Source organism: Zeus faber (genome assembly GCF_960531495.2).
Source record: "Zeus faber genome assembly, chromosome: 4".
NCBI classification, from domain to species: Eukaryota; Metazoa; Chordata; class Actinopteri; order Zeiformes; family Zeidae; genus Zeus; species Zeus faber.
The window spans coordinates 25,382,973-25,400,283 of record NC_137191.1 but is presented as its reverse complement, the minus strand read 5'-3'; the positions used below and the strand labels follow the sequence as shown (position 1 = coordinate 25,400,283).

The 17,311-nt window shown below is 40.9% G+C and overlaps 1 protein-coding gene across 1 annotated transcript in view; it reads right to left on the bottom strand.

Annotated features, from left to right (window-relative positions):
- The window catches only part of mast1a (microtubule associated serine/threonine kinase 1a), a gene marked incomplete at both ends in the record, with an annotated part of 75,869 nt that overhangs the window by 28,619 nt on the left and 29,939 nt on the right, over nt 1-17,311 (bottom strand). The window contains 7 exons of the mRNA XM_079999506.1: nt 529-630; nt 799-999; nt 2,369-2,444; nt 4,526-4,692; nt 11,237-11,309; nt 11,882-11,957; nt 12,732-12,820. Of these exons, the coding sequence (XP_079855632.1) occupies nt 529-630; nt 799-999; nt 2,369-2,444; nt 4,526-4,692; nt 11,237-11,309; nt 11,882-11,957; nt 12,732-12,820 (784 nt within the window). The remainder of the gene's footprint in view (nt 1-528; nt 631-798; nt 1,000-2,368; nt 2,445-4,525; nt 4,693-11,236; nt 11,310-11,881; nt 11,958-12,731; nt 12,821-17,311) is intronic.

Here is a 17,311-nt window from a genome sequence, read left to right as displayed (position 1 = left end):
TCAGTAAGGAACCAGCGGAAACACCAGCAAAATCTATCCGTTCTCGGTAAGGAGTAATTACAGAAGATGCATCTGTAGTAGTTTAAGGCTATATCTGGACTTTATACATACAGTATGTACAACTTTGATAGGCCCATGACCATTAACATGCATGATTATACACCTGAAACACGATAAAGAAAAAATATGTCTTTAACTTTCATCCATAAGAGTCATGGTAGAAAATGCAAACTGGTGCAAAGACTGCAATGAGTCCACCAAGGTTCCATCCAATCCGTATGCTTGTACTGCAAAGTACAAGCAAGCAAGGCAATAACACCGGCACTCTCCTCAGATCAAGGTACACTTTACGAAGGGCAAACCCATAATTCAATAAAAGCCAACTGAGGTTTGTCTCCTACAGTAATGTGTGTGTGTGTGTGTTGAATCTCCAAGAGGGAACTGAGAACCTGGAAGTCAATATGGCCAACTGATAACATCCCGACCACAGCGATGTGATTTTGATCAGACGTGCTGAAGGCAACTCACCAAGCACTCCAGCAGACGGGCCGGACGGGAGATGATGATGAAGAGCTTTTTGACCAGCTCGGTGATGAAGGTGAGCTCCGAGCTCTCTGAGCGCTCATATGCCTGGAAGGAGGGGATAAGGGGCCAGAAGAGGAGGTAGAGACAGAACAGAGAGTATATGTGAACGGTTGTGTGTTTAAATCCGTCTGATATGGTGTATCGCTTTAAAACCACCGCTGACCACTAGCTTACCACCACGGCAATAAGTCAACGAAGTGTCTGCCGACTCACATCATGCATCAGCTTCTCCAGGTTCTCCTGCAGCTCGCAGAAGTAGACCGTAGTGATGAGGCCTTCACGCGACTTGGTCAGGCAGTCCCTGGACAGCTCCGCGATCTGGTGGTGGATGAAGCTGAGGACCCCGTCGGCTACGCTCTCCGGGGAGTAGCTATGGATGAACTCTGCCAGCCGCTCCTCCATCTGAGCGGTGGCCTTGTTAGAGAGGTAGGGAGGCATACAAAAGTTTTTTTCCAACACTCCAGGAAAGGGAAAAGTTTGGGCTTTACAAGGTCTGTTTTTTCCTCCATTATCCTCTCTTATCTTTTTATTTTCGACAGATTTAGTCTTGGTCGTGAGGTGATGGTTGCGGCTAGAAAACGTGTATCTTCTAAATGGGCTCAATAATTTCAAACATTGGACAATCACTGGAATGTCACTGGAATACCTGGTCACACAACAGCATGTAGGACAGCTCAAAAATTCACATCAAATTCAGTTCATTTCAAAGCAATTGGATGTGATGCCTCGGTGCAGAGTTCGACTTTGAAGGTTTTGAGTGGCACGTTTTCTGATTCAACCAATGGCAAAATTGTTTTGGCAGTGATGACACGTGGAGGACCAATCCGTTGGAGAGTTAAAATGGAGGAAGCAATCACTTTAGCGCTGTCTGATCTTTATTTATTCTACAAATAATGTAAATTGCTACAAAAAAAAGATTTTCTGATAATAGGAAACTGGTTTACTGAGTGGTGAGGCAGAAGTAGAAATTGTAGTTATGCTTCCTTAATCTATGTCAAGATTTTTTTCGGTTGCTCAACGACTGTAAAGCTTTGGAACCTGTGCCACCCTTACTTAGGCATGCAGAAGGAAACTCACACCGGCAATTTCTAAGCCTGTTTTTAGGCCAGAACATTCACAGAACACTGACATATTCGATATGACAGTCTACCCTTGTGTGCCAACTTGTGACTGCCACCATATCACACTGCTGGCATCTGATTTGTGATCAATGCGATTAGTGATCATCCTCACCATTTTTTTTTTTTATTACAACCAGTAGAATCAGAAAAAGATTGCAGTGACATTACCATACATTCATATCCATGGAGTTTCTATGGAAGCTGTTTTATATAATTTATCACTACTCCCTCCATTTCCATGAGTTATTGTAGATATCATATCAAGAAGGTTCAGCACAGTCATGGTCACCATGATACGTTTTTCACAAATGACTGATTTTACAGTAGCACCAACAGTATATATCGTTCAACATTTCAAGCTTCTCCAGGAAGAAGAGGAATATCATCATTCTTCACACATGATCTAAATCCACCACCTTAAAACCTTCATTGGAGGGGTTATGGCTATCTAAGTTTAGTTTATCACTGGTTGCCAAGGTGTTGCTAGGATTTCCATTTTCCTTTGGGGAAAGTAAGGTGGGTGAAATGGGAAGGAGGTGGACTTTACAGTAAAGTTCTGTTTGTGGAGGATGGTATATTATACTGTATGTCCGTACATGTGGGGTAATAAGTACATGCGTGTGGTGGTTTGCTGGTGGTGCATGCACGTGCATTGCACTGACCTTGGGGAAGCGCTCTTTGTAAACATGGTTCATCATCACTATTTCATTGTCGTAGCAGGACGGCGACCGCCCCGGGCTGCAGAGAGAAAGAGAGCAATGTATTTTGATGGACAGAGGAGATGAACATGGCAATATCGAGCACAACAGGTGTCGGGTGGGCGGCGCGGACAGAAAGAGAGACTGAAGAAATACCCAGAGAGACAGAGCGGGGGAGAGCGAGAGAGAGAGAGAGAGAGAGAGAGAGAGAGAGAGAGAGAGAGAGAGAGAGAGAGAGAGAGGGAGGGAGAGGGCCTGCCTTTTTCACTAGAAAGCGAGAAATAATTCACATGTGCCCATCCTGTCTGCGCATTATGCTAATCAACCAATCAGAGATTCAGCGCACTCCATCTCCCTAATGGATCCGGAGGCGTTCCTGGGCGGCACTGCTTGCTCTTCAATCAAAAAAGTATCGGACACAACAAAAACAATGGCATACGCTCACATGCAGCCATGTATTTCTGTACGCATACACACTGAGACACTCTATATACGAAAGTAATGACATAAATATGATGACGATATAAATGTGTCCATTTTAAATGATGGAGTGAGGAGAAGCCACACTTTCCCTTGCCTAAAACATTATCAGATAACTAACTTTTAACACAATTTGAAGAATGCAGGTTATATTTCTCGTCGTACAGTACCAGCCACTCAGAATGGCCGCTCCCAGCCGGGTGCCAGCCTACTGCCAGCGGTCTGCTAGCCGGATATATGCATTCATTCCATTCTGATATGCACAGACCTATCATTAGGCTGTTGCGAACCGGTCGGCCATTCTAGGCAACTGCATCTCTAGTTGTGCTATAAAAGGAGCCTGAAGTACCAATGTGATAGTTAACGGTAATGGCTGTTAAGTATTCCAGCGATTGTGGAAGAGGTTACCAGTAGAAGTGCAAGCAATGGGAGCGAGGCCGTGCCACGCCATGCATTTGGGGAGGGATTGCTGCATTAAGGAGAGAGGTCTTATTAGAGCCTGGTGCACCCAGGAGACCGCACAGCTAATTGGGAAACACTCTGGAGGAAGCCACAGCACGAACGGGTGGAGGCTACCGAAAAAAAACAAGCAGGCTAACTCCGGGAGCGTCAGGAAACAGGAACACACAGGAAGCACAGGAGAGGCTGTAGACGCGCAGTCAAACGCTGGAGCGACTTCACACTGCCCTACACGACCTGTGGCACCTATTAGATGCTCGTTTTTGAACAGGATAACAAAACCATTGTGTGTGGAACTTGTTCATTGTTTGAATACAGCTAACTGAGAAGCTTAGCTTCTCCTAGAATTCTAGACTTGTTGAAGAGATCAAAAAACAAGACAAATAAGTGTTTAATATCAGCTTTCCAACCCATGAATTTCCACTTTCAGGAATCCATTGAAACACTTTCATATCGGTTACATCAATTGACTCATCAGGTTTACAAGTATGGAAGCTAAAGGGCAAAATAAAATATAAAGTTTAGCCATAAGTGGAAATGTGTCTTGGATTGAAAGGCCACGTGGTGTGAATTACTATCTTGTTGGAAATGCAATAGTAAGTCATCAAGATAAAATATTGATGAGGCCTTTTTAGCAGATTAGGCAGATATGTACGGCTTACACCTGCTCTGGATAATGGACGGAAAGTTGTTCAGCAAATTTGGGGCAGAGATATATCTTTTAGCCAATGTCAAGTTTATAGTGTTCGAACGACTTGCTATCTCGTTCTGACAAGATTCATTCAAATCAACTCAACTTAATACTTATGACATTTTTCAAGACCTGCCTAAAACATTTTTTTTCTACTTTGCCCTTCAAGGCTTCTGTATTCTTGAATGTCCACATACTAACTTTCTAGAGAGAAAAAGGCTAATAGCTAATAACTAGCTAGTATCAACTAGAAAACAACTGTTATCCCTTATGTCAAACTAACCTAAATAAGAATGAATATTTTACATATTTCATAATATTAGGAATTTCAACTGTTGATGAGTCGGTTGCAACTCAACCCAAGGCCTGGGGAGCGTCCTTGCTCCTTCTGGTTGGTATTTTCTTGCTATCTTCTATTTTTCACTATTTTCTTAAAACTTCCTCTCCCCTCTCCTCATCCTCCTGCACCCGTAACCCCTGTGACCTCTGACCTGAGGCTACGGGAGCGAGGGCGGACATGGGGCGAGCGGCGGCCCCCGCCACAGTCGTCGTCCGTGATGCTCTCGGTGCTGCCAAAATGCTTGGACAGGAAGTGCAGCTCGTCCATGGTGGGCTGGAAGGGCAGCTGGTGCAGCCGCTCCTGTGACGAGCTGGACGACTGGAGAAAGGGGGGGGGGGGGGGAGAAAAAGAGAGAAGAAGAAAGACAGTTTGTGTAAATTAGACCTGATTGAACAGCAATGAGAGCGACTTTTGAGTTTTGATTCCTCGGTTTCTTTTTGCAAATCTTTTGTTGTGCCTAACCCCTGCGCCACACCAGATGCGACACGTCAGCGTCACTGCAACGCTTCAGATACGCTGGCATGTTGATCAATGTGGAAGGTCACACCAAGCAGAAGCATCAGCGCGAAAGCGGCTTGACCTAAACTAAGAGGCTCCCAAACCCCTCATGTTTTTTAGGATTGGCCTCTATTTTTCAGAGCACAAAGCCTAAACTGGAGAGTAGATTCCCATAGAGGTCCATTCAAAAGATGTATTCTGTGAAAATATTCAATTACCATGCCTGGTATGCATTTACCACACACACACACACACACACACACACACACACACACACACACACACACACACACACACACACACACACACACACACATATACTGTATATCTATATACACATAAACACACATACACATATATACTGTATATATCGCTGATGTGCAGTCCATACATTTTCCCCCATTACAAATTAAACCTCACTTATGTAAATTAAATATTATCATTCCAGCAGGAAAACAGATATACCACCAAGGACTAGCCTTTATATTCTACTTCATACTTGGGAAGTAGTTTCATAAACTTTATTGGTTTGGTATACCGTACCTGTCCTTGCTGCTTGGGAGTCACTACGTGTGGGCTCAAGTTGAACTGACTTGTCAAGCAGTAGATTTATGTAGTAGAGAAATCTGTAAATTTATTGATAAGGTATTAAGCTATTAATGTGTTTAATGAAATTTACAAAAATGTATGCATTGTGTGTTTTTCTTAATTTAATAATCGAAATAAATAACTGATAACAAAAAATAATCAGAAAACACTTTATTACAGAAACAGCTCCATAAATACACATATAGATTGTGGAAATCTTCTGTATCCTCCTCTGGTTAATGGGACAAACCCACCACTCTGTCCCAGTGCCTTCTCCCTTGGACCCATGGAGAAGAGAATAGAATCCTCCTGTTAAAAGGGGCAACGTATTTAAAGATTATTACTCATTCCAGCGATAGAACTCGTTGTATTCAAGGCAGAAGCTTCTATGTGAAATACAAACAACGAACGCTAAACTCACTAACTAATCCAACTACGTTTTTAAAACAAACTCTAAATGCAAATAAAATGAAAAGTTAAGGTTGAAAACAAAAGCAAAGATTCACTTAATTCACTTACCTGTTGAAAAATTAGAAATTTCATAACGTGAAGTTTAAAGTCTCGAGAAAGCTGTCAACGCAACACAGTGAAGACGGATGAAGTTGACGAATCGTCAAAATGACGTGACGCTTATCCACCAAGCGGGATAACCAGAACGCCTTGAGAACAGTGGAAGATAATCAGAAGAAGAAGTAGAGAGCCGAGGCAAACAACAAATCCAGAATGTTCCATTGATGTGACAACAGCCGTGCGATGGCCAGTATCACCCAGTCAGGGAGTCAGCGAGTGTGAGAAAGGAAACATCCAACAAAACAAAGGAATGAAAGAAACAGAAGGTGGGAGAATAAAGAGAACAGGTGGAAAGAGAGAAAAGTTGTGGTTAAAGAAGGAGAGTGAAGTGCATCTCTGTGTGCATGGGTGGGGATTAGTTTGAAAAAAAGAGGAGAGTGGTGGAGGAAATTTCAGGATGGAGGGAGTGTAGGAGGGTGAACAGTGAGAAGGAAGGACTACAGGGGATGCAGGCTGAAAGTCGGGGACGTTAATGGCAACGCTCTTTAACAAAGGACTTTTTCTCCGCCGCGCCGGGGAGAAAAAAGAGCCGGATCAATGGAAGGTTTAATGAACAAATCTCCCCATGGAATACCAGGGGGACAGTCAAGGCCACACCTGGATCTCTGCCACAAAATCAATTCAGAAAAACCTGATCAGGTCATGAGCGCAGGGTGGGCTGAAACGATGAGGGGCCTTGATATCTTGATTTATAATTTGACAATATGCTGGGGATGAATATCGGTGCTTTCACAAGAAATTTTCCACACAAGAAACCTCTGAGAAACAATCATTAGATAATGTGGCTATTATGACTCAGCAAGTAGAGGCATTGATTAGAACAGCTAGGACAGTCTATACACCAAATTCCCAGATTATATCTAGTCAATGATATCGATATTCAATCGTATTATCGCCCAGGGAAGTCCCCTTATTTCTCATCTCTATAATATATTTTGCAGCTTCCCCATAATTTGAGGTTTTTTTCCTTTTGACCCTCAATTATCATCACTTTGAATATAGTTTCTGCAAATTATATACAACATATTTATAACATATATATATCTATGTATCTAAGTATCTATGTATCTATATATCTAAGTATCTATGTATCCCAGTATCTATGTATCCAAGTATATATATATATATATATATATATATATATATGTGTATCTAAGTATCTATGTATCGATCGATCTATCTATCTATCTATCTATCTATCTATCTATCTATCTATCTATCTATCTATCTATCTATCTATCTATGTATCTATGTATCTATCTATCAATCGATCTATCTATCAATCTATCTATCTATCTATCTATCTATCTATCTATCTATCTATCTATCTATCTATCTATCTATCTATCTATCTATCTATCTATCTATGTATCTATGTATCTATCTATCAATCGATCTATCTATCAATCTATCTATCTATCTATCTATCTATCTATCTATCTATCTATCTATCTATCTATCTATCTATCTATCTATCTATCTATCTATCTATCTATCTATCTATCTATCTATCTATCTATCTATTTATCTATCTATCTATCTATCTATCTATCTATCTATCTATCTATCTATCTATCTATCTATCTATCTATCTATCTATCTATCTATCTATCTATCTATGTATCCATGTATCTATCTAAGTATCTATGTATCTATGCATCTACAGATCTATGTAACCCAGTATCTATATATCCACGAATACAGTAGGAGCCACTTGAAGAAGCCTCTTCCAGCCGGCTGACAGCTGAATTGCAACCAAGTTCCAGCCAGTTTCCAGCCAGCCCCCATGCACTTCCCAGCCAGTTGCCATTCGCCTGGAATCCCCCCTCCCGCCTCCTGTGTCCTGACGGGGCGTGTTTAATTTTGATTGTAAACACACCCATTTATTCAATTGCAGTGTGTCACCATGAGATGGTGGTAACTTCACAAAAAACACAATCACATTCCAGAGAGAGATTTCAGATTTTCACCACTTACCCTGACTCATTACCTGAGATACTGTCCTTTGAACTCTGACCAGAGGTCATCTTTCAAAGTACAATTGTTTTTTGTCATATGAATGAGAACAGGTCTCAATGATTTCTTTTAATATAGATGTTGCACAGCTGTTTCATTTAAAAATGGGAGCTGTTTTTTTATTTACATTTTTAAAATTACAAAGTTCAATAACTTTGTAATGAGAGCACTCAAACTAAGTCTATGTAATTGTAGTTTCAAGTTTATTGTCATATACTTGATAACAATGCAATCATCATTACATGTAATGAGATCCTAAGTCTCAGAGCTAACTGAACTTTACAATATACGTAAAATAAGGGTATAATAATGATCGAAATAGAACAGTATTTAAATACAGAATTTAAAAAGTATTGAAACAGTTAATCTTGAAACAAAATGTAAAAAAATGTAGTGTAGTATAAGTAATGGAGTGTGGAGATTTTGGTCAATGGGTCTGCATTTGAATATGTATGGGTTTGGTGTGAGGCCTTACAGACCTGTTGGGTCACACAATGATGAGCCATTAAGTGTAAACAAAGACATGGCCCAAGACCTTGTTCGCAATCTGCTTCGTAGTCACTCAAAAATGTGTACTGTGGCAATTAGAGACAAATACTGTATCCTTGTGTAAAAGTTGTAGAGTGTAAGGCTATGATACAAATGATTGTATAAAAAAAGTAGAAAGCAATAGGTAAAACAGCAAAAATATGTGATAAACAATAAAGGGTGATGCAGAAATACAGATAATAATGATCTCATACAGTCAATAGTCATAAGCCACAGATGGTCAATTACACTTGTGTGTGTGCATTAGTTGTCGTTATGAAAAGCAACAGGGATCGATAGACACTAATAAAATATTTTTAAAAAGTATTTCCATAGAGTAGTAATAAGTAATAATAACTTGTAAGGTGTGCACATGGCACACTGTAGGACAAAAAAAGCCCCGCTCCAATCAAACCATTCGTTCTATAAAATAAAAAAATGTATATATTGATCGATCCTGTCACGGTTCTTGCATGGGTCAGCCACGCCCCAATCAAGGATCGGCTTAGGCTCTGTCATGCTCCAGCTGTCCTCTCCAAGTGGCTTCTACTCTATATGTATTTATCTATGTATCTAAGTATCTATGTATCTATGTATCAATCTATGTACAGTATCTCAGTATCTAAGGTAGCTATGTATATATTTATCTACGTATCTCTGTATCCATGTATCTTTGTATCTATGTATCTTTGAATCTATGTATCAAAGTATATATGTATCTATCTATGTATCTATGTGTATCTATGTATCTAAGTATCTTTGTATCTAAGTATCTATGCATCTATGTATCTAAGTATCTATGTATCTAAGTATCTATGTAATTAAGTATCTATATATCTAAGTATCTATGTATCTATCTATATATATTAGTATCTATGTATCTATGTATCTATGTATCTAAGTATCCATGTATCCATGTATTTATCTATGTATCTACTGTAAGTATTTATCTTTGTAATGTATCTTTCCAAGTATCTATCTGGATATTATATCGATATATCCAGGGATGTTTCCTTGTCAAGGGGGGTTATTTCTTATCTCTATAATATTATCTCTATAATCTTTTGTAGCTCCTCCCAATAAAAGTGTATTTTCCTTTTCACCCTCAATCACCACTTTGAGTCTATCACTGCAGTTTCTGAAACATGTATACAGTTTAGGTGTTCAGCTGTATAGGTGACGCTCTGTTTCCCTATAGCTTCCTACAGGGGTAGACGGGCGCCGCTGTAACCCATCAAGTGATGATAATTGTCCCTTGTTAAAAGCCAGGAGAGATCACGCAGTCTCCTTATCAGCATGCAAACTGGCGTGGAACAAATGAAGAGAGAGACAGTGATGGAGATGAAGATTGAGGAGAGAGGGAGGAGAGAGGGAGGATGGAGGACAGAGCAACCTCATCTCTCCACAAATGTAATCAATAGGCACATAATGTGTGTGTGTGTGTGTGTGCATTAGTGGGACAGTGATGGCGGTTAAGAAAAGAAAGGAAAAAAGGGAGAAAGAAAGGGGAGGAGTAGAGGAGAAGGAAGTGGGGACCGTTGGTGGAGGAAAATATGTCCACCTAATGCAGAAAGCGTGAGAGAGGAGAGATGAGAAGAAAAGAAGGACAGCAAAGAGAAGATAAGACAATGATGAGAAGGGAAGAGTGGAAAGGGGAAGAGAGGAGAAGCGAAGAATAGAGAAGAAAAGAGGAGAGAAGGGAAGAGAAGAGGACGGAACGGAAGTGAAGAGAATAGAAGAGAATAGAGCGTAAGTGAAGAGAAGAGATGAGAAGAGAAAGGAAGGGAAGAGATGGGGAAATAACAGCAGGACAGGGACATCTGTGTATCTATGTATATATCTATGTATCTATATTTCTATCTAGTATGCATCTATGGCCCTTTCTTTGTAGCTTTCTGTGTATACAGTATCTATGCCTTTAACTATTGTATGTTTCTATGTACAGTAAATCTATCTTTCTGCCACATTCCAATTCCAATGGCTGGAGGTGATGGCTGGAGGAATAGCTTGTGACAGCTGGGCAGGAAAATAGATTGGCTAAATATCATTTCTGTTCCCCCCTCTCCTTCACTGGAAAGGCCAAGGAATCAGCTGCAGATAAATCATGTTGAGAATATCTTAGCAACCAATTGGCTATTTTTAGCTGTTTTCCATGGGATAGATGTTGACTCGTGCCGAGGTACTTCTAAGCATTCTGTGGAGAATAACAGTGCTCAGTGCAAAGTCAAAGGAACACATGTGTGTCGGTGTACGTGCGTGTGTGTGTGTGTGCGTACGCATGATATTTAGCTGGAAGTCTGGTGTGTAATCATTGCAAAGCAGGCCAAAACAGAAATAGTTCAACTTCACAGAAGAAGGAATTTCAGCCTCACACACACTTATTGGCCTGTGTCTATGTATGCAAATCAATTCTTACAATAAAATACATATTCATGCGGAGGAAAGGGGTTTAAATGAGCTCTTTAGATGTTAATAAAAAATCTGAAAGCAGCTAAAAAAAATCAGTGTGCCTCCTTTTACTGTTAGATTATCCGAAAAAAGATGAAAGCAGATTCCAAATTTCTCTTTACTTTTTCCCCTCATAAGAATAATTAATGAACCAAAATACTCAAGATTTCATCAGTAGAGAAGTGTGTGTGTGTGCATGTGTGCGTGTGTTTACCGTTGAACTGGGCGTGTTGGTGCCATATCCTGAGGAAGGCAGAGACGCCAGGGACCATCTTCGACCATCCGCCCTGGAGGTAGAAAGAATGAAATGAAGAAAGAAAGAAAGAAAGAAAGAAAGAAATGTTAGCTCTCGTCGTGATTTTGTGAAACTACCTACGGACGAGAATAGTCCCCCTAAATCCCCCCAGCCTCCATTTTAACGGAAGATAAGCAGTTATATACCGAGGCTATTTCAACCCCTTGACTTTCTTTCAATCTGGCTCAAATGACGGCCAGCACCCCACCCGCCTCCTCCTCCCTTTTCATTTCCTCTTTTTTTCCTCGGGCAGTTCTCTGGCCGCCCCGCTGTCTGACACTCCCCCTGAGTGGGCGATGAGGGATCCTAGGTTGGGCAACATCCTGGCACTTATCCATCCATCCGTCCGAGCCAGTTGTCGCAGTGGGCAACCGAGGAGGAGAAAATGGCTTTCATCTGCCCGAGTTGTGGAAATAACTAAACTTCCACAGATTTTTCAAGTATCCTGTATGTATGTACTGTATGTACAGTACAGCTAAAATGATTCCTATTCACAAACTATCCTTCTAAGGCTTGTCATGAAGCAGCTTGTGATTACAGTATATGGCCTTCAAGGGCCTGTACCTTCGAGAGGAAGCAAAGGAAAAGTGTGCAGGTCCGCTGGGGGAGAAGTTGCGTGGACTGTCCAGTGGACTGCTCCCTGTGGAAACACAAAACAGTAATACATACTTATTGGACTTGCGAATATAATAACTCAATATATTTATCATGGTTGCAATTAACTACAACTAACTAGCTGATCATATTGATTGACCCTTGCTATGACTGAGTGCAGGGGCGGAAATCATGGGGAATACAGGGGAATTCGGACCCCCCCCTTCCTGGGAAAAACAGAGTTGTCCCCCTAAATAATAATATACAACGATGCCCGCGCACCGGGGGCGCGGAGAGGGAGGCGATCAGGGCGCAATTTGCGCACCTGTCTCCCTGTCCCCGCCCCCCCCCCCCCCCCCCCCGATGGCACCGCCAATGCGTGCGGCAGAGATGGGGTGCGATTATTTTACTGTTTTTCTATGGAGCGAAATAAGAACCCTGCGTAATGAGGATACTTTCGCCGTGACTCTCTTACTCAAACCGCTGGACCATCATCACTTTTGGTTTGACCAATAGAGGCTATGGCATTCAGAATGGAAAACATAAGGTCATGAAGTTGATCAAGAACTTCTTCTGTTGCTACCTAGTCTGTTGCTAGTCATTGATATCAAGTCAACTTGATATCAATGACTCAAACACTTTTCCTCCATACTTTTCCTTAACTTGAATACACTTTATACACTAATACAGAACATTAGTTCTCGTTCCACTGTGGAATAAGTTGCACATGCTTTCAGCTTCCCTAAATGACAGATATATCCCTGACTACATTCGCCACACCACCGTCCTGACGGTACTAAAATAAGCAGCAGCTTTTTACCCAGGTGCCCCGGCAGCGGGGAGTGCGGTCGGGGGAGAGTGGGGGAGGTACTGGTCAGGATGAGGCTTTTACGGTTACTGGTCCGGCAACTGGAACATAAACACAGAAATACAACACATCAACGTTTGTATGAAACCAAGTGTGTGCCAGAAGAGAAAACTCTCAATGTGCGTGTTTGTGCAATGTTCGTCATTGATGTAAGTAAATACAACTCATACAACTAAAAGTATGCAACTTTTACTTGAGCACATTTCTGAAGCGAGCAAGTACTTTTTACCGAGTTCCATCGTGTTGGATACTTCTCACCACATTTTAAAAACTCAAAAGGTATCTAAACTGTAAATCACCTGCAGCAAAAGGCTGCATTTTCAATAAGATGCCATGTCGACTCAAACAACGAGGGAATGAATCCGTGTTTTTTCCAGACACACAGCACAGCACAAAAGCATGAACTCAAAATGAACCGTTTTGTCCCTGTGGTGCAATTGTAGTGGTTATTAAGATTTTGAGACACACCAAGAAGTACTTCTCTTACAGCATGCTCACACTGATTTCACAAATACTTGGATGAATGTATTTTAAAAGTTAAATTACAAGGAGTGCGAATGAAGTAGTCGGTTGCAGTGCATTCTATATTGAGAACTTCAAATAGGTGTGTGTGTGTGTGTGTGTGTGTGTGTGTGTGTGTGTGTGCGTGCGTGTGTGTGTGTGTGTCATCAGGTCATGACTCGAGGCCTCATTAAAGGCAGGGTGCTGACACAGTAGAGGGAAGGCAACGAAGACTTATTTTCCTCCAGGAGTGTCTCTAGCGGTACAGCTGCCACAGCGGAAAGGAGCGACGGTCGTGAAGAGCTGAGGCAGAGGGAGCAGAGCAGGACAAAGCGGAGGCCCGAGTAGGACACACCCGGTGTCAGAGCCATAATGACTACACAGCGTTCTACAATAGGGGACCGATCCTTCCTTTTACTTCTAGTCAGCGGTATTCATTGTATCCACACTCGTAAATACAGTATATACAGTCGCCTACCAGCCCAAGATCCGTTAAAAATGTAAAGTACAACCCCTTCAGTACCTTTAGGGGTACAATGGCTTGTCCTATTGGCTGTACTGTAGCCACTAGGAGTGGGTGATACTGCAAAATTTGGTTTCGATCTGATACCAAGTAACACCAGGGTCAAATCGCTGCTAATCGGCAATTTTACTTATTTAACTTATTTTGGAGAGAGAAAATGATCCCTTTTTTTAGTATCGATCCTATTGACGCTAGAATCGATCTTCAAAATTAAATGTAGTATCGTTAGTATCGATACTTTTTGTATCAATCCGCCCACCCCTCGTACCCACGCTCATTGTACTCTTGGCATGGGTACTTGATTGTAAAGTTGTACCTCTGGTGTCAAACTGGTCCGTCACTGGTACAAAAATGGCCAAAATTGGTGCAAATATGGCCTTTACAGGGTACCGCCGGTGTGGACCGAACCCTGAAGGTACAATACTGTACTTGATTTCCTAAGTGTGTATGAGGTCATCCAACCAGCTCCTAGGTAAGCCAAGCCATTTTTAAATAGGTAACCTACTTCGCCCACCCCAAAAAGTCCCACTCCTACAACTTCGTTACAGACCCACAAACAAAGGGGAATGCACCATTTTGTCGAAGCCATGAGCCATTCTGTACCTGACAGTCATTCGAGTGGTGAGTAAAATGGCCAGGTGTTATTTTCATGGATGGGTTGAATTTCGCCGTTTCTGTTATTGTGTGTTTATGTGTGTGTGTGTGTGTGTGTGTGTGTGTGTGGGTGGATGCCTGTGTGTGCGTGTCGAACACCACTCGAGTCCTTGTCACTCTGCATGCGTTGAAGAGGAGAGCCGCTGAGCAGCGCCACGGTCGGATAATCAGAGTTGGGAGCCTTGCTTTGTATTGCGTCAGCTAATGAGCTGTTCTGTGCAGCGAGCAGGTACCAGTAAATCACCTCATACACAAACTGTCTCACACACACACACACACACACAACTCCACAAAACCAAATAAATAATAATAATATTAATAATAATAATAATAATAATAATAATAATAATAATAATAATAATAATAATAAAATTAAAATTAAAATAAGAATAAAAATTAAAAAAAATAATTGATGGATAAATAAATGAATAAATAATATTATAATAAATGTTATTATTAGCATTAATGCTAATAATGCTAAAAACATAAGCTTGTTTTGTTAAAGAAATCCCAAGCTTGACCCTTTTTTTTAGCTGGCAGTTTTTAACAAACAGACATTTCATGTATTTGTGTTGCACATGTGCTCCTCCGTATGCCGCTTTTTTTGTGATTTCTGCGGACAAAAATGCTTGATTTTGCGGCAGCTTTTCTGAAATTCTGCGAGGCATTTTTTTTTTTGTTTCTTTCATGTTCATTTGATGCGAGCAATAAAAAGTAATTTCTGCTCAGTTTTAGGACGATTCTAGGCAGAATACATTATACAAAAACAATTAGAAACGAAACATTTAAAGTGCTCAAAGTGCTCGACCCTCTATCGTGTTCCAGCACGAGAGAACGTTACACGGGGTACAAAGCGATTTCCCCCACAGTCATGTAAAACATTTGGAAATTGTTTGGCTTTGACTTTAGCTGTTATTTTTGTTGGCAAATGAGATTGATTTGGTCTGTTCATTTTTACTGCCTGTCAGCCATCAACAATCAGCCGTCATCTTCCTCGCACGCAAATGCGCTGACAGTAGTGATGTGTCGGCCGATGACTCGGCTCCTTTAAATGAACGATGGGAGCTGGCTCCCGTCCGAGAGCTGATTTCTGTTTTTCCTTTATCTTTTTGGTAAATTAATACAAGACAATAATGGGATGAACCTATAACAAATTTGTTAAATACAATCCAGAGTCTCACTTTGGTTATACCAACTACCACAGACAATGTGAAATTTAAGTATTCTGGAAATAATAAGGTTTAGGACGATTACATTCAATAATTTAAGTGATCAATCAATCATAGGTCAAAACATTTGGCTCAATTATAAAAGCCAAGAAGTAGTACTAAATGTTTAGCCGTTTAGGAGCAGAAAAAGACATTTTTTATTGCTGAGCTGAGCCAAATGATCTGGCTCACTAAAAACTGCTGGAATTCCCATCACTAGCTGACAGGCCGGGGGGGGAAAAGGTTTGTTGACATGTGGTTGGATTGGGCCATTTTCCACGGTAACAGTGCAGTATTTGGTCAAAAATTCCAGCTCTCACATAATATTTTCTGATTGGTTTACTTTGCATTGAATTATGGGATCGCAGAATCACGGAATCCAAGCGACTGTTTTTAGAGCAAAGACGAGGGTAAGCCCGCATGTTAAAAGAAAACAGCGCCAGTTTCAGATGGAATTCTGGGACTCGTGGTGTAACCCACCCAACGCAGACCACCTCTTGGATTTCCACTTTAAAGATGGTTCATTGAAACGTCACAAGGACAAAAGCACTTGGAGACAAACACAAAAAGGCGATAAATACAAATAAATAATAATAAATAAATGAACAAGTGGCTGCCATCTTGGTTATGGCCCAGATGTGCACTGAGGCCATTTTCATATTGTACTGACGCGTCTGAGATGAAAGAGGCTGAGCTGCGATCCGTTCTGCTCCTTCAACACCCAACCCCCCAGGATGGGGTTGAGGGGGGAGGTGTACTCAGCCTCATGGAACGAGAGGAGTACACTGAAATATTTACAGGAAATGCATTAAGTTTGGAGGGACGCATATGCAATGGAAGTGGTTTAACACCAGCGCCCACAGCAGAGGATGGAGAGGAAGAAGGGGGGAGGGAGAGATAGAGAGAGAGAGAGAGAGAGAGAGAGAGAGAGAGAGAGAGAGAGAGAGAGAGAATAGAAGAGATTCAGGTTGGATTAGATACGACAATTTTTCACCTCCAGATAAGAAACTGCGATTGCTGCTGCATCAGCAAATGATATCAGACTCTGGTATCAGAATCTGTTTATTCCTCCAGGTACGTTTACATCTAATAGGAATTTGTCATGGTGAGGTTTGCACTACAGATGATTAGCATTAAAAAAATCTGTCTAAACAGTCAAAAAAAAAAAAAAGGACATTAAAAAAAATAATAAAATAAAATTGTATAGAATAAAGGACGTAAAGTGAAGTAAAAATGAAAAATATATATTAATATAGCCGAATAATAGAACAAATATACAAAAAAGTTCTAAATAAAAATATACAGAATATACAAAATGTGATAAATTATTGTTATGGGTTTACAGGGTATCAATTCTAAATAGGAATTTTAACTATGTACTAACCAGCTTATTACTGTGTAATAACAGTACATATACTGTAATGCATATACTATTGCACAGGTTGTGTGAATGTGTGGGTGTGAGTGAGAGATTGAAAGGTTTATGCATACATGTATACAAATAAGCTCTTTTATTTCCCTCTCTCATTCCCACATCCACTCTTTTAGCTTGTGTTCTATTTCCAGCAGCGTGGAGTCGGTTGAGCATCTCTTATTCTGCACTTGAATGTGGATCCTCTAAACTCGGTGTCAGCTTTCTTATTGGG